Here is a 26,758-nt window from a genome sequence, read left to right on the forward strand (position 1 = left end):
AATAAATAAACATTAAAAAAAAAAAAAAAAAAAAGAAGTTCCCAACTCTTAGGAATTACAGAAAAAATGGAGAATTGGATCCCACACTCTGATAGTAATCTAGGGCAGTGCTTTTCAAACTTGAATTTTCCTGTGATTGACACAGGGATATTGTTAAGCACAGATTATGATTCAGTAAGTCTGGAGTAAAGAATAGGATTCTGTATTTTTAGTAAATTCTCAGTGATGCCAATACTGCTGGCTTGTGCAGGCCCTGCTTTTATTAACAAGGATCTAGGAGATGTTGGCAGCCAAACAATTTTCTTCTCTTCCTGATTTTAGAATAAAAATATTAAGGTAAATGAGGAAATTTTCAGAAATAAAAGGTTTAATTCTATAAAATCCTGACACTTACGGCTTCACATTGTTTTGCCCTTAAAAATCTTTTAAGAAAAATAATTTTGGAATTCTCAGAAAATGAGCATGGATGTATACATATATTCATTAAAAATGGTCATATCACACTGTTACCTTTTGATCTCTGTTGACCGCTGTTTATATACTTTGATTTAGAGTTATTTCACTGTCAGTTAACAAAAGGTATTCAATTTGGTGTACAATGCTGACTTAATTTCCAGGCAAGCAATGTCCATTCAGGCCTAGACTGGCCCAGTCAGTATCTCTGAACTTTGCTTCCACAAGCAGAACCCCTAGGAGGTCTGAATTAGACCCAGAGATACCAGATTACTTCTACTCCACAGAGGGCTGAGATAATTCTGTTATAGAACTAAGACTTTACTGTAACTACTGATATAAATGCCTGGGGGAGGAAAAAGTGAAAAAATTGGGGAAAAAAAATGACACCACTCAGAATATGTGGGATGTCCTTATTTTGGCTATACAAAAGGAGATCGTAATACCTCAGAAGGCTTTAGTGAGATATCTATGTTCAAGTGATATCCTAATCATTGCCCTTTATTTTTATTTATTTATTTTTTAAATGTTTATTTATTTTGAGATTGGAAGAGAGAGAGAAAGCAAGCCGAGGAACAGAGAGAGAGAGAGAGAGATGGAGGGAGAGAATCCCAAGCAGGACCCGTGCTGTCAGCACAGAGCCCGACATGGGGCTCGAACCCACAAACTGTGAGATCATGACCTGAGCCGAAATCAAGAGTCAGACGCTCAACTGACTGAGCCACCCAGGCGCCCCTCATTGCCCTTTAGTAAATATCTAAAATTTCCATTTTTCTTTAAGCTTTAAGATTCCGAATATCTCATATATGATAATTCTTATAAGCAAACAAATTATTTCCAATATGTTTCTGATCCTAAAATAATATAGATTTTAGAAGATCAAGAGTCAACAACTATAGTCCATGGGTCAAATCTGGCCTTCAAACCAATTTTTTGCAGCCCCTTTGCTAAGAATGGTTTTTATATTTATAATGGTCATAAAATAAAAGTGAAGAATATGTAACTGTATGGGGCCCACAAAGCCTAAAATGTTTAAAATCTGCTCTTTGACCTATGTATTTTATCTACAAAAGGACAGTGCTAAATAGTAAAAATATTATACGTTTGCATGTATTTCAGTTTCCCATTCCTGCAGAAAATTTCTAAAAACATCTTTCCTTCGTAGCTTCAAACTTAAAAACTGAACAGACCAACCAGACTTGTTATTATTTATGTTTTTAATCAATAACCTCAAGTATTTCAGAAGTAGTTTGTCCTCCAAAGAGCTCTTAGGACTGGGGACTAGCAGAATTTAATCCAACAAATCTCTTAGGCTATTGTCAACATAGAGAGGTTGTTCCAAATCTCTAAGTTATGCTAGATAAGAATGAACTAGCCTGAGATGTAAGACATGTGTTAATTACTATCTTGACTTTCCATGATGCCATCCTTGGAATATGGCCAGCAAAAAATTCAATCACTGGGAGTTCCCCTGGCTTATGCTGTTCACTGTTCATTTCAATGTAACCTTAGACAATTAGCCATGTTTTTCCCCTTACCAGTGCCTTGTCTGCAGGAGCGGTGAGCCGGCTGTAGTAATGAATCCTCTTGTTCATGGCAGAGGCATGGTCGCTAACCCTCTGAATGACATCATTCACATTGACGATGTTTGTGGGCTCTATATAGAAAGGCCTAGAGAAGGGAATATACACTTGACAAAGAACATTCAGCCAGAAATTCTGGAAGTCAGCCATTGAAGAAAATAACTTCTTGTCCTCCATTAGAAATGAGATGCACCACCGCAAGACATTCACTTCTCACTTTTGGTGGGAAAAGAAAATTTTACAAAAGAAGCATTATCCAATCCACAGAATAAAGCTTTTGTCTCCTAATACTATCATAAACACTCTTTTCTACTCTTTAGGAATTTAGCAATAGAGGAGACATAACAGAAAGAGCTTCAATCAATTATTAAAAATAAATATAGCAGCTGTCAGTTTTCAACAATGAAATTTAGATCCACACAACTTTGAATATTCTCTCAAAAGGCTTTTGGCACTAAATCAGAGAAATTACTGACATAAATGTTCTTCTACTCAACAGTCTCTATTCCTTCTTTGCGGGCCAATGTTACTTCCTATGACAAATAAAATACAGATAAGTGATCTCAACCATCTCCCTTGTGAAACTTATCCAAAGTACTGTCAAATGGAACATCAAGACACCAGAGATATTTTGCCTCATTCTACTTCTCTTGGATTTCGGTAACAAATCCTATTATGTTATTATTTATGTGTATACTCCCTTCCCATAACTGTGTCCCAATTAACTGTAGATTCTGGTTTTCAATCATCATTTTCAGTCATTAACCCTGCCAATTCCTAACAAAACTCCTTTCATTTGCTTTCTAAGCTTCCAGTAATGGACTCCAAAACAGAAAGACCAGGCAGAGTAGCATGAAAAGGACTGCTTTCCTCCACTGACTCTCAGATCCCTCAAAGTCACAAATGATACTGTGCCCCAAACTGCATGTAATATGCTATTTCAGATTACATACAGATCCAAGTAATGAAGGAAAAAAAAACTAGATTTCTCTGGTTCCATATAACTCTTCTATATTTATAGTTCTGAAAGAAGCTTAAAATTTATGCTAGTCATTTGTGGAGACAGTTAATCTGGTCCTGTGGAATCACCTGAAAAACCAAGTGACTGAAATTTTAGTTTCTGCTATTTTTTCCAACTACTAGCTATAAGAGAAATCGTAGTATAGATGTTAAATTTAATCTTGTCTCTCTAGTTAGTATACAGAATCTCTGAATCTTCCTTTTGCTATTTATTCTCCACCACAGCACCTAAGTAGGACAGGTACTCTCCAATTCAATACACCAAATATCTTAAAGAAGAGCACTTACTAGAGCAAATAATATGGATATGGAGATCAACGTGACATTATATCTACACTAAGCATATCATTACTAAGTGAACTAAGCGATGTCAATAAATATGAAGGGGATATAAAGAAAATGAAACAGTCAAAGGCTGAATAAACTATCCCTACTTGGTAGTCTGAGGTAACTACCAATCCTCCCAAAGCACTATGGTATTTTATATAATTTGCATATCTACTGCATCAGTAGTACTAAAAAGCAATGTAAAATATTTATGTCCAGGAAACAGTTTAATCATACCTGGGGTCACAATCTACAGAGCATTCATTTCTTGTTTTGTAAGAATGATATCCCGCAAAGTTCAAGAAAGAACTATAGCTTAAAGTCAACATAAAGGAGAGAATGCAACTAATCAAGGATTACTAAAAGAAACTAACAAGAATGGTAGTGATAGAAAAGTATAAATATTCTACTTGTAGCTTCTTACTCTGAAAATTCAACGGTATTAATATCAACCACTAAATTGGCTTGAAGGCCTTGCTGAAAAGCAGTCCAGGAAGTGCTACATTTTTTGGCTTCTGGCATCTAACAAAAGTGTTAACTGTACCAGTTTAGTTGGCTTGGGTACTCTGAGAGCAGAATGACTCTGAAAGTTTTTCTTTTCCGACAGTTTTCATCGAGATGCTGAGTGCCTGTTCAAACAAATATTTTGGAATCTTTTCAAAACAGATTCTCTTTAAAAATATCCAACTCAGCATATCTTAACTAAATTATTAGAAACATATGTTAAAGCTTCATCTGAGAGCAAAAAATATACATTACATTTCTAAATTGAACTTTAGTTGGATCTGAAAACATTTTTAAAATTAGTATTATACAGAGAACAGTATTAAGAATTAAATACTTTTGAAATTTGGGTTTTTTCTTTTGAACACGATTTCACATGATTGCTCCCTATCAGTATTACTTCCCATTTGAAGTGTAGCTCAACTGTATCACAGCGAAAATAAATTATGACATTTCATGTAGAAGTTATATTTGTTTTACCTTATAAATATTTATGGTTATGCTACAGAAAAAAAGTACCTTAAACATTCAGCAAAATTTTTAAAATATTTAGAAATGTGACTCAAAATCCCATATATTCATTTAACAAACTTATAAACAGAGAAATGTTATTTCTACCTAACACCTTTTCTAGGTTCCACTCCTTACATTCCTTAAAAACTTTTGGCTTTTAAATCTGTCTCCACCCTTCTACTGACCAGTTATACTCCTCTGAAAGTTAATAACAATTCCTTGACTTTTAAGGTTCATACTCAATGTGAAGACCTATGACTTAAAGCTGTTTGTTCCTTTATTCACATCTCCATGAAAGCTGAAGCCTTCCAACACCTGCCAAATTGGGGTAGTTTGTTAAAAAATGAAAAGGGAATCAAGTATTTAAAAATCTCAAGCAAATAAACATTCAAAATAATGAACCCACAGTACTTGTTTCTTCCTCCTTGGTAAAATGCTATGTCTGACAGGCAGATTTTCAATGAAGACAGAAAAGAAGTTAATCAAGTCACTGTACCTAGAAATTTCTTGCTGCTACAACAAAAATATTGGTAACCTCCAACTTGCTGATGTGTTTCTCGCTTTCCCTGGTGCTTATACAACATCCTTTTCCACAAAAATCCTGCTCTACATTCCAGTTTCACTCAATATTACCAAAGGCTGAGCCTAAGGATCTTCTCTACTATGGTTAATTATTTTGTACTGGTTTTCAAAATTTATTAAATATTATTTAAGTGCCAACCAAGCATAGTTAAGCATAGTTCTAAACATTTAATAATAACTAAGACATAGAAACTGAAGGATCATAATCTGCTGGAGGAGACAGGTAAGTAAGCAATCCCAGTCCAGGGGGAAAAATAGAAAAAGAGAGTGAGTGCTTATGAAAAACAGTGGGAGCAAGAAAGAGTGGACAGACTTGTGTGGTGTTGGGTACGTGCAGTGTACTGTGTGATCAAACAGAAAGAGAAGCTAACCCATGTCTGGCAGACCACTAAGGAAGTAACACCTGAGGTGAATCCTAAAAGATAGAGGTAGACAGATATGGGAAAAAGTAGGAAAGAAATAGTGTTTCCAAAAAATATGTAAGAACACGTAGAAAGAACAAGGAGAGAGAGCATGATGTGTTTTTGAAAACTGTAAGTAGTGGGAAAAGTGGTAATATATAAGGCAAACATGGGCCAGGACACAGAAGACGTCACATGCCAATGAAGGATATGATCCAAAGGGAAGAACCCCCAGTCTCAGACTCTTCTGCTGATTCCTTCTCTAATTCCAACCCTCAAATATCAGAGTAACCCAGAGTTTAATCCAGTGGCATTTTTTCTTCTCTATCTAGAGTCATGGTCTTGGTGGTCTCATCTAGTCACATAAATTTAAATATCATGCATAGGCTGATGGCACTCAAACTATCTCCAGTCTGAATTTTTTTTTTTTTTTTTGAGAGAGAGAGGAAGCATGAGTGGAGCAGAGAGTCAGAGAGTGAGAGAGACAGAGAGAGAGAGACAGAGAGAGAGAGAGAGAGAGACAGAGAGAGAGAGAGAGAAAATCTTAAGCAGAATCAAGCAGGGCTTGATCCCATTACTCTGGGATCATGAACTGAGCCAAAATTAAGAGTCAGACACTCAACTGACTTAGCCAAACTCTCCCACCCATTGCATCTCTTAGACTTCAATGCTTACCATACTAATCACACCAGCCTCTTCACAGTTCCTGAAACACTATAAACAAACACCTGCTCTAGGATCTTTGTTAGTAATTTCAGGTAAAAACAAAGCCTCTGAAGGCCTTTCCCTAAATACCTGCATGGCTTCTTCTTTCAGGTCTTTCCTCACTTGTGGAATAAGGTATTTAGCTACCCTTGACAGCATAGCTAAAATTTCAACCCAGTTCTTTACCCTTGTCATTTCATAGATCTTCTCTGCTTTACAAGATCTCCTTAGCATTTATACTCCCCAACACAATATATATTTATTTATTATTGGTAAATATATTTTATTGCCTCCAGTAAATTAAGATCTACAAGAGGAGGGACTTTAGTCAATTTGGTCACTCTTATATTCTCAGGGTACAGAATAGTACATGGCATATTGTAAAAGCTCATTAGAGGGCACCTGGGTGGCTCTCATGATCTCACAGCTTGTGGGTTCGAGCCCCACGTTGGGCTCTGTGCTGACAGCTCAGACCCTAGAGCCTGCTTCGGATTCTGTGTCTTCCTCTCTCTCTCTGCCCCTCCTCCACTCACACTCTGTCTCTCTGTCTCTCTGCCTCAAAAAATACACAAACATTAAAAAAAAATTAAAAGCTCATTAGAATACGATGAGTAAAGTATGGTGTAACACTTTACAAAAAAGTTTATTTTGAAATAATTTTTTCAAGTAAACTATCCCCAACGTGGGGCTCAAACTCATGATTCCAACATCAAGAGTCGCACACTTACCAACTGAGCCAGCCAAATGCCCCATTATTTTGAAATAAATTAGAGTCATATAGAAGTTAGAAATATAGTACAGAAAGTATTCCCATTAACACTCCACTCAGGTTCTACAATGACATCTTATATAACCATACTACAACCATTGAAACTTGTATTACCTTTATAATCAGAAAAAAAGTGAATGAAAAATTATGGGGAAAATTCTTTCAACTTTTCTGTACATTTAAAGTATTTAAAATAAAACTTGGGGGAAGAAATGATGGAGGGAGTAATCAAAGTATCAAATACTGTACAAAATGAGAAGCAACCTGTACAAAAATCAACTTAGGGTGTTAATCTGGTTAATTTGAGTTATCCTCAAACCAATTAAAAATTTTTCAGGCAGAATGATTGTGTCAAGTGCTACTGCAAAGACAAATGAGATGGGAACTGATCAATGAAATGACCACCAGTGACTTTGATATGAGTAGTCTCAGTGGAGTAGTAAGGGCAAAAGCCTGTCTGAATTGGGATCAAGAGAAAAACTGGATACGATGAGTCTAAATAATCCTTGCAAAGAGTCTTCTGTAAAAAGGAACAAAAGAAATGGAGTGGTAGCTAAAGAGGTAAGTGTAAATAGTCTACAAAGTATAAAAAAAGCATAACAAACACAATCACCTGTAATCCCATGAATGGCTTCATTCTCTTGTAAGAAAACATGAGATTCCATTGCTATAATTTTAAAATTATAAATTGCTATAATTTTAAAATCTGACAATACCAAGCACTAGTAGGAGATAATGGAAACTGTTATACAATATAGTGGAAATGTAAACTGATAGAATTCCTGTAGAAAAGAGTTTGGCATTATCCAGTTAAGTTGAATATACACACACACCACTACCAAGCAAGTGCACTCCCAGGAATTTATCCTAGAGAAGTTCTTGCACATGTATGCTAAATACACATAGACTAATGTTTATAGGAATGCTATTTGTAAGATCTCCACACTGGAGACAACTCAAATGTCCAACAACAGTAGAATGTATACATAAACTGCAGATACTCATAGAATGAAATGCCAGAAAGCACTGGAAAGAACTATTGTTACACACAACTTGGGTGAAAATTATAAACAAAAATTCCAAAATAATACATACAGTATGATCTCATTTACATGAAGTCTACAAAAATGTAAAACTGATTTCAGTATTTTAGGGATACAGAGACAATAAATAATGAAAAGTAGGGAAATGGTCACACAAATGGGAGAAGAGTGTTTACCTACAGAGGAAGGAAGAGTGTTTGGTGAAAGACATATGAGGAACATATGAGGTGCTGTTATATCTAGACCTTGGTGTTGGTTGTACAGGTATTGGCTTTATAATTATCTTTAAAATTGTACTTAAGAGCTATACAGTCTTCTGTACACATATGTGATTAAAGACTTTAAAAACAGGCCTTTAACACATTTTTTCAAAATTTAGTAATGAGATCAAAAGGGACCATAACATCTTCTGTATCATACAGAAATTTACTGGTTATAGGAGTGCCTAGGTGGTTCAGTTGGTTAAGCATCTGAGTCTTGATTTGGACTCAGGTCATGATCTCACGGTTCGTGAGTTTGAGCCCCGCATCAGGTCCTGGGCTGCTAGCACGGAGACTACTTAGGATTCTCTGTCTCCCTCTCAAAAATAAATAATTAAACACACACACACACAAAAAGAAATTTATTGGTTATCTTTTGGCAAAATACCTTAAAGAGTGTCAAACTTAAATACAAGTTATCTACTTTTTGCTATAAAAAGTCAACTGTGGAAGAGGGCAGGAAGGTGGCGGCAAAGGACGATGCTAGGCTCACCGCGTCCTGCTGATCGCTTAGATTCCACCCACATCTGCCTAATTTACCCCGATAACCACCAGAAGACTAGCAGAACGGACTCTCTGGAGCCAAGTGTAGACCGAGAGGCCCACGGAAGGGGGTAGGAAGGGCGGAGAGGCGATGTGCACTACACAGACTGGGGGGAGGGAGCCAGGGCAGTGGAGGGGCAGCCAGCACACCCGGCAAGGCAGAGCCCCCAAGTCTGGCTTGCAAAAGCGGAGGGACTGGACGGAGTGTGTTCTGACAACCAGTGGGACTTAACACCTGGAACGTTATAAGTCAACAGCTCTTCTCGGAGAGCTGGAGGGAGAGTTGTTGAGCCCAGGAGGACGGGGCTCAGCTTGGTGGGGAACAAAGGCACTGGGAAGCGCCATCTCCCTCGCCCATCCCCCAGCCAAAATCCCAAAGGAAGCCAGTTCCTGTCACGGAACTTGCTTGCACCATGCAAACACCCAACGCTGTGTTTCTGTGGATCCATCCCTCCAATGGGTCTGCCTCCCTCCCGGTGCCACAGGGTCCCTCCCTAAGCAGACCACCAAAGGCAAAGTGAGCTGAGCCTACCCCTCCAGCCCCTGTGCACCTTGTAGATCCACCCCCGCTAATACGCCAGATCCCATCGAAGCAGCACCACAAGACTGGTAGTGTGCAAGTAGCCCGAACAGAGGCCACACCACTCCACAGTGAGTCCTGCCCCTGGGAGAAGGGAAGATAAGGTACACACCAGTCTGAGTGTGGCCCCAGCAGTGGGCTGGGGGCAGACATCAGGACTGACTGCGGCCCCGTCCACCAACACAAGTTACTCCAGACAGCACAGAGGAAGAGCCCTGCAGTTCCACGCCACTCCAGGGACTATCCAAAATGACGAAACGGAGGAATTCTCCTCAAAAGAAACTCCAGGAAGTAGCAACAGCTAACGAATTGATCAAAAACGATTTAAGCAATATAACAGAAAATGACAGCAGAGAATCTATTGCTACAGAGATCAAGGGACTAAGAAACAGGAGGAGCTAAAAAATGCTATAAATGAGCTGCAAAATAAAATGGAGGTGACCACAGCTCGGATTGAAGAGGCAGAGGAGAAAATAGGTGAATTAGAAGATAAAATTATGGAAAAAGAAGAAGCTGAGAGAAAGAGAGATAAAAAAATCCAGGAGTATGAGGGGAGACTTAGAGAACTAAGTGACATAATTAAGCGAAATAATGTATGCATAATTGGGATTCCAGAGGAGGAAGAGAGAGGGAAAGGTGCTTAAGGTGTACTTGAAGAAATCATAGCTGAGAACTTCCCGGATCTGGGGAAGGAAAAAGGCATTGAAATCCAAGAGGCACAGAGAACGCCCTTCAGATGCAACCTGAATTGATCTTTTGCACGACATATCATAGTGAAACCGGCAAAATACAAGGATAAAGAGAAAATTCTGAAAACAGCTAGGGATAAACATGCTCTAACATTTAAAGGGAGATTGATAAGACTCATGACGGATATGTCTACTGAAATTTGGCAGGCCAGAAAGGAATGGCAGGAAATCTTCAATGTGATGAACAGAAAAAATATGCAGCCGAGAATCTTTTATCCAACAAGTCGGTCATTTAGAATAGAAGGAGAGATAAAGGTCTTCCCAAACAAACAAAAACTGAAGGAATTCATCACCACTAAACCAGCCCTACAAGAGATCCTAGAGGGGATCCTGTGAGACAAAGTACCAGAGACATCACTGCAAGCATGAAACCTACAGACACCACAATGACTCTAAACCCATATCTTTCAATAATAACACTGAATGTAAATGGACTAAATGCGCCAACCAAAAGACATAGGATATCAGAATGGAAAAAAAAACAAGACCTATCTATTTGCTGTCTACAAGAGACTCATTTTAGACCTGAGGACACCTTCAGATTGAAAGTGAGGGGATGGAGAACTATCTATCATGCTACTGAAAGTCAAAAGAATGCTGGACTAGCCATACTTATATCAGACAAACTAGACTTCAAATTAAAGGCTGTAACAAGAGATGAAGAAGGGCATTATATAATAATTACAGGGTCTATCCATCAGGATGAGCTAACAATTATAAATGTCCATGTGCCGAATACGGGAGCCCCCAAATATATAAAACAATTAATCACAAACATAAGCAACCTTATTGATAAGAATGTGGTAATTGCAGGGGACTTTAATACTCCACTTACAACATTGGATAGATCATCTAGACACAGGATCAATAAAGAAACAAGGGCCCTGAATGATACACTGGATCAGATGGACTTGACAGATATATTTAGAACTCTGCATCCCAAAGCAACAGATGTACTTTCTTCTCGAGTGCACATGGAACCTTCTCCAAGATAGATCATATACTGGGTCACAAAACAGCCCTTCATAAGTATACAAGAATTGAGATCATACCATGCATACTTTCAGACCACAATGTGATGAAGCTTGAAATCAACCACAGGAAAAAGTCTGGAAAACCTCCAAAACCATGGAGGTTAAAAAACACCCTACTAAAGAATGAATGGGTCAACCAGGTAATTAGAGAAGAAATTAAAAAATATATGGAAACAAATGAAAATGAAAATACAACAATCCAAACGTTTTGGGATGCAGCAAAGGCAGTCCTGAGAGGAAGATACATTGCAATCCAGACCTATCTCAAGAAACAAGAAAAATCCCAAATACAAAATCTAACAGCACACCTAAAGAAAATAGAAGCAAAACAGCAAAGACACCCCAAATCCAGCAGAAGAAGAGAAATAATAAAGATCAGAGCAGAAATAAACAATATAGAATCTAAAAAAACTGTAGAGCAGATCAATGAAACCAAGAGTTGGTTTTTTGAAAAAATAAACAAAATTGATAAACCTCTAGCCAGGCTTCTCAAAAAGAAAAGGGAGATGACCCAAATAGATAAAATCATGAATGAAAATGGAATTATTACAACCAATCCCTCAGAAATAATCAGGGAATACTATGAAAAATTATACGCCAACAAACTGGACAACCTAGAAGAAATGGACAAATTCCTAAACACCCACACACTTCCAAAACCCAAACAGGAAGAAATAGAAAGCTTGAACGGACCTATAACCAGCGAAGAAATTGAATTGGTTATCAAAAATCTCCCAACAAATAAGAGTCAAGTCCCAGATGGCTTCCCAGGGGAATTCTACCAGACATTTAAAGCAGAGATAATACCTATCCTTCTCAAGCTATTCCAAAAAATAGAAAGGGAAGGAAAACTTCCAGACTCATTCTATGAAGCCAGAATTAGTTTGATTCCTAAACCAGACAAAGACCCAGTAAAAAAAGAGAACTACAGGCCAACATCCCTGATGAATATGGATGCAAAAATTCTCAATAAGATACTAGCAAATCGAATTCAACAGCATATAAAAAGAATTATTCACCATGATCAAGTGGGATTCATTCCTGGGCTACAGGGCTGGTTCAACATTCGCAAATCAATCAACGTGATACATCACATTAATAAAAGAAAAGAACCATATGATCCTGTCCATCGATGCACAAAAAGCGTTTGACAAACTTCAGCATCCTTTCTTAATAAAAACCCTCGAGAAAGTTGGGATAGAAGGAACATACTTAAACATCATAAAAGCCATTTATAAGAAGCCCACAGCTAATATCATCCTCAATGGGGAAAAACAGAGCTTTCTCCCTGAGATCAGGAACACAAAAGGGATGTACACTCTCACTGCTGTTGTTTAACATAGTGTTGGAGGTTCTAGCATCAGCAATCAGACAACGAATGGAAATCAAAGGTATCAAAATTGGCAAAGATGAAGTCAAGCTTTCACTTTTTGCAGATGACATGATATTATACATGGAAAACCCAATAGACTCTACCAAAAGTCTGCTAGAACTGATACATGAATTCAGCAAAGTTGCAGGATACAAAATTAATGTACAGAAATCAGTTGCATTCTTATACACTAATAATGAAGCAACAGAATAAAGAAACAGATCTCATTCACAACTGCATCAAGAATCATTAAATACCTAGGAATAAACCTAACCAAAGATGTAAAAGATCTGTATGCTGAAAACTATAGAAAGCTTATGAAGGAAATTGAAGAACATATAAAGAAATGGAAAAACATTCCATGCTCATGGATTGGAAGAATAAATATTGCTAAAATGTCAATACTACCCAAAACTATCTACACATTCAATGCAATCCCAATCAAAATAGCTTCTAGTTCTCAAAGCTAGAACAAGCAATCCTAAAATTCATATGGAACCACAAAAGACCCCGAATAGCCAAAGTAATGTTGAACAAGAAGACCAAAGCAGGAGGCATCACAATCCCAGACTTTAGCCTCTACTACAAAGCTGTAATCATCAAGACAGCATGGTATTGGCACAAAAACAGACACATAGACCAATGACAGAATAGAAACCCCAGAACTAGACCCACAAAAGTATGACCAACTAATCTTTGACAAAGCAGGAAAGAATATCCAATGGAAAAAAGACAGTCTCTTTAACAAATGGCGCTGGGAGAACTGGACAGCAACATGCAGAAGGTTGAAACTAGACCACTTTCTTATACCATTCACAAAAATAAACTCAAAATGGATAAAGGTCCTGAATGTGAGGCAAGAAACCATCAAAACCCTAGAGGAGAAAGCAGGAAAAGACCTCTCTGACCTCAGCCGTAGCAATGTCTTACTTGACACATCCCCAAAGGCAAGGGAATTAAAAGCAAAAATGAACTATTGGGACCTCATGAAGATAAAGAGCTTCTGCACAGCAAAGGAAACAATCAACAGAACTAAAAGGCAACCAACAGAATGGGAAAAGATATTTGCAAATGACATATCAGACAAAGGGCTAGTATCCAAAATCTATAAAGAGCTCATCAAACTCCACACCCGAAAAACAAATAATCCAGTGAAGAAATGGGCAGAAAACATGAATAGACACTTCTCTCAAGAAGACATCCAGATGGCCAACATGCACATGAAAAGATGCTCAACGTCGCTCCTCATCAGGGAAATACAAATCAAAACTACACTCAGATATCACCTCACGCCAGTCAGAGTGGCCAAAATGAACAAATCAGGAGACTATACATGCTGGAGAGGATGTGGAGAAACAGGAACCCTCTTGCACTGTTGGTGGGAATGCAAACTGGTGTAGCCTCTCTGGAAAACAGTGTGGAGGTTCCTCAAAAAATTAAAAATAGACCTACCCTATGACCCAGCAGTAGCACTCCTAGGAATTTACCCAAGGGATACAGGAGTACTGATGCATAGGGACACTTTTACCCCAATGTTTATAGCAGCACTCTCAACAATAGCCAAATTGTGGAAAAAGCCTAAATGTCCATCAACTGATGAATGGATAAAGAAATTGTCGTTTATATACACAATGGAGTACTACGTGGCAATAAGAAAGAATGAAATATGGCCTTTTGTAGCAACGTGGATGGAACTGGAGAGTGTGATGCTAAGTGAAATAAGCCATACAGAGAAAGACAGATACCATATGTTTTCACTCTCATGTGGATCCTGAGAAACTTAACAGAAACCCATGGGGGAGGAGAAGGAAAAAAAAGAAAAAAAAGAGGTTAGAGTGGGAGAGAGAGCCAAAGCATAAGAGACTCTTAAAAACTGAGAACAAACTGAGGGTTGATGGGGGGTGGGAGGGATGGGAGGGTAGGTGATGGGCATTGAAGAGGGCATCTTTTGGGATGAGCACTGGGTGTTGTATGGAAGCTAATTTGACAATAAATTTCATATAATAAAAAAAAACAATAGCTAAATTATGGAAAGAGCCTAAATGTCCCTCAACTGATGAATGGATAAAGAAATTATGGTTTATATACACAATGGAATACTACATGGCAATGAGAAAGAATGAAATATGGCCCTTGGTAGCAACATGGATGGAACTGGACAGTGTTATGCTAAGTGAAATAAGTCATACAGAGAAGGACAGATTCCGTATGTTTTCACTCCTATGTGGATCCTTAGAAACTTAACAGAAGACCATGGGGGAGGGGAAGAAAAAAAATGGTTAGAGAGGGAGGGAGCCAAAACATAATAGACTCCTAAAAACTAAGAACAAATTGAGGGTTTATGGGGGGTGGGAGGGAGGGGTGGGTGGGTGATGGGTATTGAGGGCACCTGTTGGGATGAGCACTGGGTGTTGTATGGAAACCAATTTGACAATAAATTTCATAATTAAAAAAAAAAGTCAACTGTGCAAAATTTGTTAATTCCTATTGTGATGGTAAGTTGCTATCAACAGCATGCTACATAGGTACAGAGCATATATTAAAAACCAAAAAGGCCTTGAGATGCTTGGGTGGCTCGATCAGTTAAGCATCTGACTTTGGTTCAGGTCATGACCTCGTGGTTTGTGAGCTGGAGCCCCACATCCGGCTCTGTGCTAACAGCTGAGAGCTTGGGGCCTGCTTCAAATTCTGTGTCTCCCTCTTTCTTTGCCCTTCCCCTACTCACACACTGTCTCTCTCTCAAAAATAGATAAACATTAAAAAAATTTTAAAAACCAAAAAGCCCTCACATACTTAATCTATCTCCCTTCAAGGCACAGATGATATTTTGACAATGACTGAGAAAGTAGTTTTGCTTTTTAAAAATTCACATTGAACACAGAATATTCTGATAATGGATGTTTAGAAATTTTTCCATTTGTTACATGATTCTATTGCTGAAAATGATGTCTGTCACCAATAAAAATTCATACCTGTAATTTTGCATACATGGATGAAAATTTTTTAATATTTAAAAACTTCCAAAGTATGTAAATGGTCTTTAAGTCTGTTATTAAACATAAAAAAGTCAAAATAATAATTTTAATGGAGCAAATGACAACACTAGTTAGTATCTTTGTATTTCATGTAATACAAGTATCAATCAGTATTTTCACTAAAAAGTGTTTATAGAGTACAAAATGTTTAAAAATCAGTGAAGTTAAACATTCAAAATATTTCAAATATGGAAATTTGCAAATATAAATCTTCAAATAAAAAATAAGTTTATAAAACTTTTTTTTTAAGTTTATTTATTTATTTTGAAAGAGAGAGAGAGAACAAGTGGAGGAGTGGCAGAAAGAGAGGGGGACAGAGGATCCAAAGCAAGCTCTTTGCTGACAGCAGAGAGCCTGATGCAGGGCTCGAACTCACAAACCGTGAGATCATGACCTGAACCGAAGTCAGACACTTAACCGAGTGAACGACCGAGTCGGGTTTTTTTATATGAAATCTTTTTTATAAGCTTTATAAAAAGCTATAAAAGTTGATAAACTTTTTAATAAACATTTAAAAAAGTTATAATTCTAAAGTAAATTATTAGATAAGACTATATCTAATGTTTCTTTCCCTTTGCTTCCTTCTACCCTGGTTACCTTCCAAACTGACACTTCTGAAAAAACTGGTCCAGAAGAACTTCAAGACCTTCCTCAAATATTTAGTGTCCCTTAAGTGGAGTGTTCAGACTAGGTGGGCAGCTCCTCCACTCTGGCCAGAAGCTACGGAGTTGTAGCAGTTTTGATTTCTCCCACAGTTAACTTGGTAGGGATAGTTCTGTCTATTAAGTTCTCCCCTTCCCCAGCAGAGAGATTAGCCACCTCTGAAGATGCAACTGTCTTTCCCCCACCTTCTCCAGGTGCGTATATGTTGGGGAGTAAATGCTAGAACTGAGCAGAAAGTAGAGCTAGAATGATGTAAGAAATGAAGGAGGAGAGAGTGGGGGATAATTTGGAGAGGGAACCAAAAAAGGGGAACAAAAGTACTGGTTGTTTTCAAATTAACAGTATTAAAAAAACACTAGTATTTTGGACTTTAAAAATAGCACGGGATACTAGAATATACAAAACAGCACTGCAATCACTCAATGTAAGAACTGAGTGACATCAGGGAGGATGAAATCTACCAAGTAAATTTCAACAAAAACTTCCACATAATTGCTGGATGAGACACAAATAAACTTCAAATCAGTTTGAATTACTGTGTAGCAAAATACTATAAAATATTTTAAAGTAATAGAGCACATTCACTTATTATTGATAATACACATAAGTTTTAATATACTGTTCATAAATAAAATTTAATTATCAAGATTATATCTTATAATTTCTATTTTGTTTTATAATGTACATAATAATGTTCAGAAGTATAAGTACATACTTTGCAAATGAATACCCACACATATGTACACACATACACATATTCAGTCCCATTATTTTTAGATTATTTTATTTTTTAACTGATAAGGGTGGTATGATGAAAAAAGTAAATGTTAATTAACCCCTGGTTGAAAGTTATGGGTTCCTTATTTTAGCATTCTAAGCTTTATTTAGCTGTAAGAACTTCATCAATACCATACGGACACAGAACTTCACCTGAATATTAGTTCTCAGGCCTGTGTATCTTAATTAAATATGGTTCTGCTAAGAATGGATTTCAAAATTCTTGAATTCAATGCAATTCAAGCTTTCACATTTTGGTTTAAGAGAATCTGTAAATTGTTTTATTTCTACTGTCCTAAAAACAATTCTTTTAGGGCCACAAAATGAGCAGTAACAGCAACGTGAGGGTTTTTGTTTGTTTTTAGTATCAGCACTGAATTGAGGCTAAAAGAATTTTTAAAAATTTCAAGTTAGAAGCACTTGTATATAAATACTAATATATAGTTCTTCAATTTTTCTCTAGGTTGAAGTAAAACAGTAACACCACCACACTCCATCCTTTCTTCTACCTAGAAAAAGCAGACCCAAAGGGAACATGGTGAGTAACTTCAACAAAGAAAGATTAGGAATGTGGGGAATCTGGTTTTAAGTCTGTTTGTTAAGTCTGTTAACAATTCTCTAGTTGTATACCTGCAATTGGTTTCATCACTTTTGCAGTAATTATACTATTGCACTAAATGCCTTTTGACCATATACTTGGATATGTTAAAAATACTGAGTAGATAGAGAAAGATGCCAATCCAATTCTTCACACCCTTTCCTCCCAATAAGACCTACTTGGACTTGACCCTAATGAGCACCAGTCAAACCAACTGGGATACTTCTTTCTTCAGGCTTCTCCAAATAACGTTAATGAGGGAGGAAGGGAAGAAAATAAAGCAGAACTAACTCCAAGGTGACAAACAGCAAGATCAGATATAACAGATAGATCTAGGGAAAACAGAAAGATCTAGGAAAAGAAGTGGAAGCAAATCATGTAAGCAGATAGGCATACAACAGAGAAGTTGAGCAAACAAAGACATTTGGAAAAAGAGGAAGGAGGAAAAAATATATAAGAACAAATATTTCAGAGAATAAAAGGATTCCAATGGGACTAGAAATAAGATCCCATTTATTTATTTATTTATTTTTAATTTTTTTTAACGTTTACTTATTTTTGAGACAGAGAGAGACAGAGCATGAACGGGGGAGGGTCAGAGAGAGGGAGACACAGAATCTGAAACAGGCTCCAGGCTCTGACCATCAGCACAGAGCCCGACGCGGGGCTCGAACTCACGGACCGCGAGATCGTGACCTGAGCCGAAGTCGGGCGCTTAACCGACTGAGCCACCCAGGCGCCCCGAAATAAGATCCCATTTAAAGCATTTCTAGCTTAAGAAGCATTCTCTTTAAGCATTTAGCAAAAAAGTGTTCCAGTGGGGAAAAAAAATAGTGGAACATAGGGCGAAGGGTGAGAGAAGTGGACTGAAGAGGGAAAGCAGAGGGAAGAGAGTAGGAGGAAAAAGAAGGAAGAGAGGGAGAGTATAGAAAGTAGTGCTACAACCAGCATGGTGGCCATCTGCTCTATGCTTCTGCTAAATCCCTCGTCTCATCTACTTAACACAGACGGCACGTTCCTCAAAATGTAATTTATGCAGGTCTGGAAACCAATCTTCCTGGGAAAACTACTTTTCTACCTTTTGTTGTACATCTCCATAATCCCAAACTATGAAACTACTAAGGCTCAGTAACCACTTCCAATCACTATTATTGGGCCAGGATCTACCCTTACAAATAAACTCCTCACTTTGCTTTGTCAGTCCTTCTCTCCCCTAAAACCACAATTATTGCTATTCAGTATTATTGACAGATGAAACAGAAAGAGGCTAGCTTACATGTGTGCAAACTAGTTCACATTCTAAAAATCCAGGGGCCATAGCAACATGTATTGTAAGACATCAGGAATGTTGCTTATTTTGTTTTATTTTTTTAATTTTTAAAATGTTTTTATATTTTAATTTTTGAGAGAGAGAGAGAGAGAGAGAGAGAGAGAGAGAGAGCTTGAGCAGGGGAGGGGCACAGAGAAGGAGACACAGAATCTGAAACAAGCTCCATGCTCCGAGCTATCAGCACAGAGCCCCACACAGGGCTTCAACCAGTGAACTGCGGGATCATGACCTGAGCTATAGTTGGATGCTTAAATGACTGAGCCACCCAGATGCCCTAGAATGCTGCTTATTTTAAATATCTACTTCTACTCCACTGGCTTACCAGACCTCTTGCAATGTTATCAATTACAAAAATCTAACTTTTAGGTTATGCTTTTGTATTTCCAGGTTTACCATATTAAAATGCAAATAGCCATAGAAAGATAATAGACTAAATCTCTGACACATTAGATTGCTTTCCATTAAAACACCAAACAGAGAACAGATCCCTACAAGAACAGGACAGATAAGTACTGGTAAAAAGGGCTAAGGAAAAGTATGGTTTACCAAGCATTGCCTAAAAGAAAACTCCTGAGTGAATTCTTGCCCTGGGGAACACAGGGCATACAGAGAAGAGCATGAAAGCTCTAGGCCCTAGGAAAAATGGAAAAGGAAATATCGGTAGAAGAAAACTGAAAAAGGAGAGCTCAAAACAAATTAACCACTTCACAATTTGGTTTCAGGCTGGCTGGACTGTTCAACTCCCAAAGGGCATAATCCCAGAGTCGCAGCACAGTATGAAGCAATCCTGAATACCAGCTCTATCTTGGGTTCCAGAAAGTCTGGGAAAAGCAGGAAAACAATCTCTTAGATGAGTGATTGCCAATGGAATATATCACATATGGCATAGGAGATTTCTAAACCTTTCTGTCCCTCCACCCACATTCCTAACTCCACCCCAAACCAGGTGGAAACTGAAGAGGGAGGAGAGGTGTGTAGAGAGAAAGGTGTACACATGTAGTCTGTAGTCTGCAGACGTTCCTCAAATGATCCAAATGGTAATGTCATGTATTCCTACTCTATGGTGACATGCTTCCTCTGCCATCTGACTAATTAGATCCCACTTCCACCAATGTGATTGGTGAAACGGTTTTAAGAACTCTTTTGAACTGATACATGATTTTGCTTGCCACCTAGTGGAGATAAAATTAATCACAAGCTGAACTGAGGCTAAGTAATCTAAAAGTATCCAATAGTTGTTTGCTATACTCTGACAGCCTAACATAGTTTCCCAAAGGGTGGCTACATGTAAGGATTTTTAGGTGGCACAAGGATGAATGCTATCTTAACTACTTAATATTTACCACAATGCACGTTAGAATAAAGTATAAACAATACTTAAAACACATGATTTCACAAACATGCAAAGATGAGGGTAAATTAAGCCTAATTTTAAAAAGTATAGATTTTTAAAATATATCTATATTACACAGGTAATACTATAATGGGACACCATCAAAACTATACAGTGACTCAAAAATGACCAATGTTTTAGAAATAGTTGTCTAAGCTGGTTCTTCTGATAGAAGATAACTTCCCTCAGTATGTCTGAGTATTTTTTATGCATATAAGTAATATAATCTTTTTATAGAAATAACAAAGTTTTTAGGTACTCCTACTTTTTTTCTCATCAAATAATTGTTTTTTTTAAAGAGAAATTATTTCACAGGTAAATTATCATTCATTACTGCTAAGTCTCTATAAATATTTGCCTTCCTTAAAACATGCTTACCTATGTAGTTATCCCATGATTGTCAATAGTTGATTCTTTCTCATTTTGACAAGTTTTATTACAGAAAATATATTTCCATTTAATCTACACAGTTAAACAAATTCTCACAGAACTGTCTGAACTCCTGACAACTTATTGCAATGGAATGCACTTTAATGACCTATGTTCTATTGTCACAGTGGTCAATTATCATAGAATTTAGAGGTTTTAAGAACATCTTGAGCACTCAATAAGCATTCATGAGTTCCTGTATTCACTTGATGTTGGAATAAACAAGTGAAAATTGTAAGACTCGTTTCATTATCTTCTCTGATGGCTACTATATTTCTCATAAGACAATTTTCACATTGCCATCTCTAGTTTCAAGAAAGACTGAAAAACTAAGTGTCTGGATAATAGAAATAGGATTATCAAGACTAGTTTAAACCAATCCTCCTACATCTCCTGGATTGGAACCTATTGCCACAGTCAACAAAATTAAAATCCTGTTGGCAAGGAATAGGTAGGGTGGTTGAATAGTTGTTCGGTCTATCTGCCACACCGCCCACCTCCTAACTCTCTCTCTGAGGAGGCAACCACTCTTATAGTTTACTACTTACTCTTCCAGAGTCACTTATACATATTGTATCATATACAGTTTTTTAAATTTATTTTTACCCAAACGATGGTACTCTATACACACTATTCTTCATTTTTTTGATTTAACAAAGTAAGTTGAAGACTTGTTCCATTTTAATATGTAATAAAGCCACTTCTTTCTTTTTAATGGGGGAAAATATTCCATTATATCAATATGCCAAAATTTATTTATTCAGTCCTGTAAAAAAAGACATTTTGATGGTTTTAAATCTTTTACTATTATTATAAAATAATGCATTAAACAACCTTGTACATATATTATTTGACATCGTGAGTTCATGCTTACAAGTAGTGAAATTCCTGGGCCATATAAACTTTGGAATTGGCTGCTGGCATTTTGGGGCTGGGGGAAACACTAAATTATGGACTAAAATTAAAGAGCATGACAATGTATTTTAGAATCCTTCCACTGAGTGCAAATTATGCTTTTTCATTATATGTCATATTTTACCAATTCTAACATATATACATTTCTAAAATACGAATGCATCTCATAATCCCATAGACCTTTTAATCACTGTCAGCCAGGTGGCAGTCATAAAAGTAATTATTCCTGATGGTATGACAGGTAACTGTAATTCCTGGTCACTTCACTCATCAAACCATTTAAGGACCATTTAAGAAGAAATATAAGCCATGATATTGCCAGAAAACCTTTGGTGACACCTTCTGGTAAGATCAGGAAAGTGCAAGCATCAAAACTAAAAGAAGGTGTCAGTGATTTGAAACAAAATTCTTTCAACAAATACTACATTATGAATGTTCTTTTTTTTTTTTTTTTTTTAACGTTTATTTACTTTTGAGACAGAGAGAGACAGAGCATGAACAGGGGAGGGGCAGAGAGAGAGGGAGACACAGAATCTGAAACAGGCTCCAGGCTCTGAGCCATCAGCACAGAGGCCGATGCGGGGCTGGAACGCAGGGACCGTGAGATCATGACCTGAGCCGAAGTCGGACGCTCAACCGACTGAGCCACCCAGGCGCCCCGACATTATTAATGTTCTTAATGGTACAAAGGACAATTGTGTGTGGGAGGGGAAAAAACCAATTCTGACGACACCAAATTATAAAACTGATCGCAAAGAATCAGATTCGAAATGTGAAGCATTAGTAATATCTTAACTGATACATTTTGCTTATATTTTCATTTTTATAATTGCATAAGAGATAGATGATAAAATAACCAAAAATAAAAAAATAAGCTCAAGAGTTCTTTCAGTAAATTAAAAAAAAAACATTCTCAGTCCTAAGAGACTATTACATCTGATGTACTGGTAGCAGTTTATCTTAGTATTGTATTACCAAAAAAAAAGAACAGTTCAACTCATAATCAGCATGTCAGATTTGAAAAAAATACTCTGAATCTTACTTTAGATCCCTCAGTAGTATTTTAAAGTTCCTATCATGCAAATTTTGCACATGTAAATGTTACTCATATATTTTTTCTTTTCTTCTATTACATTTTCTTACTAGAATACTATTCATCTTTGCCTATTTTGTAAACAGCCACTTTACTGAATTCTCTATTTATAATAATTTTTCAGTGAATTCTTTTGGGCTTTCAAGGTATGCAATGAAACAAAATTTAAACTCAAATTATCTTAAACTATCTGCTGGAATTTAAACTCAGTGAAGATAAAGACTATTTAATTTTACTGTTTTATCTTCAGCACCTAGCATATTACCTTGTACAAAGCAGGTAATCAAAATATATTTGTTACATAAATGCATCTCACTGTAAATCTTACTCCAACCCCTCCCACAACATAGATGGTAAGCTGAGTCAAAAAAAATCGGATACAAAAGAGGAAATAGTATTCACATTTTTTCTCTCCCACATACAAACATACAGATGCTATTAAGAAACTGGATATTTTATATTCAAAGGACTGGATATTTTATATTCAAAGCTATACATTTTTGTTATATAATTGGATCTAGTTTAATAAAACCTTAATTATGAAATAAATGTTTTATTTTAAACACTTACCTTTTGGATCTTAGATCTGATGAATCAAACTGGATATTCATAGGTCCAGGATTTATTTCATGATCTACTTCAGGGATGAGAAGATGCCTAGAATCACTATCCATATTTGCCATTTTTCTTAGTCTCTAAGCACGGATGAAGTCAGTCCTATATAAATCAGAATGGATAAAAAATTAAAAATTATTTTGCTACTAGTAATACATTTGCATGTATAAAGATACTGGAAAAATATAGGAGTTTGCTGATGATACCTTACTTAATGAGGTATATGCCTAAAATATTTTATCAGAAATTTGCTAAGTTGAAATGGAGTTACTGTTTATTTTTCAGATTAACTAAAAATAAGTGGAACAATCCATTTCCGGTAATAAAACAGAGTAGCCTATTTGGGCCCGTTTTCCTGCAGAAAGCTATTTAAATTATTGCAGAAAATACAGAAAACCTCTTTTGAAAAGCATCAAAAATAATGATGAAAAACAGCTCAAGAAAATGCTTCTGTCCAGAGAGTATTTGTTGTACCAGGAGAAAAGGGACTGAGGTTTTCAAGGCCATGTGAAGTATTAGAGAAATAGAAGATAAAACCTATGATTCACCCAAAGTAAGGAATGATATACTAAGACACCATCCCCTCTATTTCCAATAACACAGCTGGGAGTACAAAGAGCTTTACCATCAAATTAGGGATTAACAAGCGGTAATAGTGTCTCACTCCCTCACAATGGAACTACAAACAAGATTTCTTGACACTGCCACAGGCAGTGTGTATGTGCACACGCACAAGCATGCATCTTCAGAGGGGGAAGTGTTATATACCACAAACTGTGCTTTATGTGGATTTGCAAGGAGGTCAAAACACTTAAAGCTGTGAATATAATTTAAAGTTAACCTGCCTAATTGGGCTTCTAAGTAACTGCTAGAAACAAATGTAAATCTTTTCTGAGAGGACACAACTTAATCGTATGCCTCAAAGAAGACCTGCTAATAATCTTTCAAAGACAATGAACAGCACACAGTCAAAAATAACCTAGTATGCAAAGAAATAAAGTACTATTCATAAGAACCAGAAGAAACAACAGCATAGATTCATAAAGACTTCAACTTTAGGGGTTATGAAAACAAGATCAGAAAACAATTACGCTACCTATTTTTATATATAAGACAAAGTAGATATACATACAGTGGAATATTGCTCAGCCCCCCAGAAATGAAATCTTGCCATTTGCAACCACATGGTTGGATCTACAGAGAGTAATGTTAAGCAATATAAGTCAGTCTGAGGAAGACAAATATTTTACACTATCACTCATGTGCAATTTAAGAAACAAAATAGCAAACAAAGGGAAAAAAGTGACAAAACAAAAAACCTCCTCTTTTTTAAAAATTTATTTACTTTTGAGAGATGGAGAGGTAGAGAGAGAGAAAGAGGTAGAGAGAGAGGAAGAGTGAAAATCCCAAGAAGTTCCCACACTTAGCATAAGAGCCCGAACGAGGCAGGGCTCCATCTCAGGAGCTGTGAGATCATGACCTGAGCCACAATCAAGAGTCAGAGGCTTAAGTGACTGACACACCCAGTTGCCCCAGCTGACTCAACTGTAGACAACAAACAGATGGTTACCAGAGGGGAGGTGGGCAAGAGGATGGGTGAAACAGGTGATGGGAATTAAAGAGTATATTTATCTTAATGAGCATTGAGTTAAATACGAAATTGTTGAATCACTATATTGTACAACTGAAACTAATACAATGTTGTAAGTTAACTATACTGGAATTAAAATTTAAAAATAAACAATAAAATAAAGTAAAACAAAGAAAAAAAGAAGATTGTAAGCACAATGTCTTCCTCATCATAGAAACTAAATTCAAGAGGGTTTCTTCCTTCTATTGTCAACTTGCTATTAAGAATTTTTTATTTAAGGGGTGCCTGGGTGGCTCAGTCGGTTAAGCATCTGACTTGACTTGATCTCACCATTCGTGAGTTCCAGTCCTGCATCAGGCTCTGTGCTGACAGCTCAGAGCCGGGATGGAGCCTGCTTCGGATTCTGTGCCCCCCTCTCTCTTTGCCCCTCCCCCATTCACTCTCCCTATCTCAAAAATAATCATTAAAAAAAAAGTTCAAAACTAATGAACTAGAAGATAAATCGGAAGAAACTATCCAGAAGGGCAGAGAGAGAAAAAAACAGACAGAAAATGTGGAAGATGGGTTAAGAGACATGTGAGAAAGAATAAGAAGGTCTAACATGCATGAAATTGGAGAAACAGAGAAAGGAGATAACAGAGGTAATATTTGAAGAGATAAAGGCTCAGAATTTTCCAGAATTCATAAAAGATAACAAGAAATTTAACAAATCCCATGCAGAATTCATAAACAATCTTATCATAAGACTGGGAAAAAAAGAATTAAAATTCCAGACCAAAGGGAAAAAAAGTCAAGTGGTCTCACAGTGTTCTAAGGTCCTTGTATTGTCCGGATCAACACTGTACTTTGAATGCATGTTGTAATTTTAAAGGTAACTACTAAAATAGAAAACAGTATATAACTTAAAATCTAGTAGAGTAGGAAAAGAGAATGATAAAAAAAAATTGCAGACCTAAACAAAGGCAAGAAAGAAGAAAAACATAAAAGAGGTAGGACAAGTAGAAAACATAAAGTAGGTAAGATCTTCCCATTCTTTCTTAAACCCATGCTAATCAGGCTATCTTCCCCATCATTACACAGAAAGTGTTCTACAGTACCAATGACCTATACCCACTGGTCATTTTGTTAGTCTTTAATTTACTTGCCCTATCAGAAATAAGTCCCATAAGGGATCACTCTCCTCCTTAATAAACTAGATTCACTAGGGCTCCAGGTTTTCTCTATATCTCACTGGTCCCTCCTCCTTCTGTCTCATTTACTATTTGCTTCTTATGTCCCAGAATTCTTAAAACTGCAGAGTCCCAAGGTTTTCTTCTCTGTATGCCTTCAGTTTACAGGTAGTTACCCAATCTCATGTAACATCATTTATGTCATATAATACAGCAGCCACTAGTCACTTGTAGCTATTTATATTAATTTAAATGGTTATTAATATTAGTATTATTAATATTAATTTATAGTAATGTAGATTTATATTAATTACCATCAATTTTTTATTACAATTAAATTTTTAAAAATTCAGTATCTGAGTTACACTAACCACATTTGAAGTGCTCAATAGTCACATGTGGCTAGTGGCTACCGTATTGCACAGTGTAGCTATAAAACATTTCCATCATTGTACAAAGTTCTATTGATCTAGACAATGACCACCTCCATGTTAACATTTCTAAACAGAATTTCTCTCCTTGTATATCAGACTTGTATATCTAACTGCCTACTTAACAGGCTTTTTAAAAATTAATATAATTGACAACACTGTATTAGTTTTAGATGAATAACAATGATTTGATATATGTATACATACTTCTTAACATCTTTATTTGGATATACAGACAACCAGTATGTCCAAAACTGAACTTTTAATTTTTTCCCAAAAAA

The 26,758-nt window shown here is 36.6% G+C and overlaps 1 protein-coding gene across 11 annotated transcripts in view; it reads right to left on the minus strand.

The window, feature by feature from the left end:
- The window catches only part of SLC38A9 (solute carrier family 38 member 9), an 83,711-nt gene that overhangs the window by 47,075 nt on the left and 9,878 nt on the right, over positions 1-26,758 (minus strand). For 4 of the 11 annotated variants that reach the window (XR_444751.3, XM_007079936.3, XM_007079934.3 and 1 more), the window contains 2 exons: positions 23,242-23,388; positions 1,992-2,124 (listed from right to left, as the gene is read on the minus strand). Coding sequence is in view for 10 of the 11 variants with exons in the window: in XM_007079936.3 (XP_007079998.2) it covers positions 1,992-2,124; positions 23,242-23,354 (246 nt within the window). In the remaining variant the exon portion in view is untranslated. Of the gene's footprint in view, positions 1-1,991; positions 2,253-3,807; positions 3,897-3,927; positions 4,013-17,066; positions 17,423-20,612; positions 20,860-23,241; positions 23,389-26,758 lie in introns of those variants that run through there. The other 7 variants (XM_042986855.1, XM_042986860.1, XM_042986875.1 and 4 more) reach the window with 7 other exon arrangements.

Source organism: Panthera tigris, chromosome A1, assembly GCF_018350195.1.
Source record: "Panthera tigris isolate Pti1 chromosome A1, P.tigris_Pti1_mat1.1, whole genome shotgun sequence".
Taxonomy (NCBI): domain Eukaryota; kingdom Metazoa; phylum Chordata; class Mammalia; order Carnivora; family Felidae; genus Panthera; species Panthera tigris.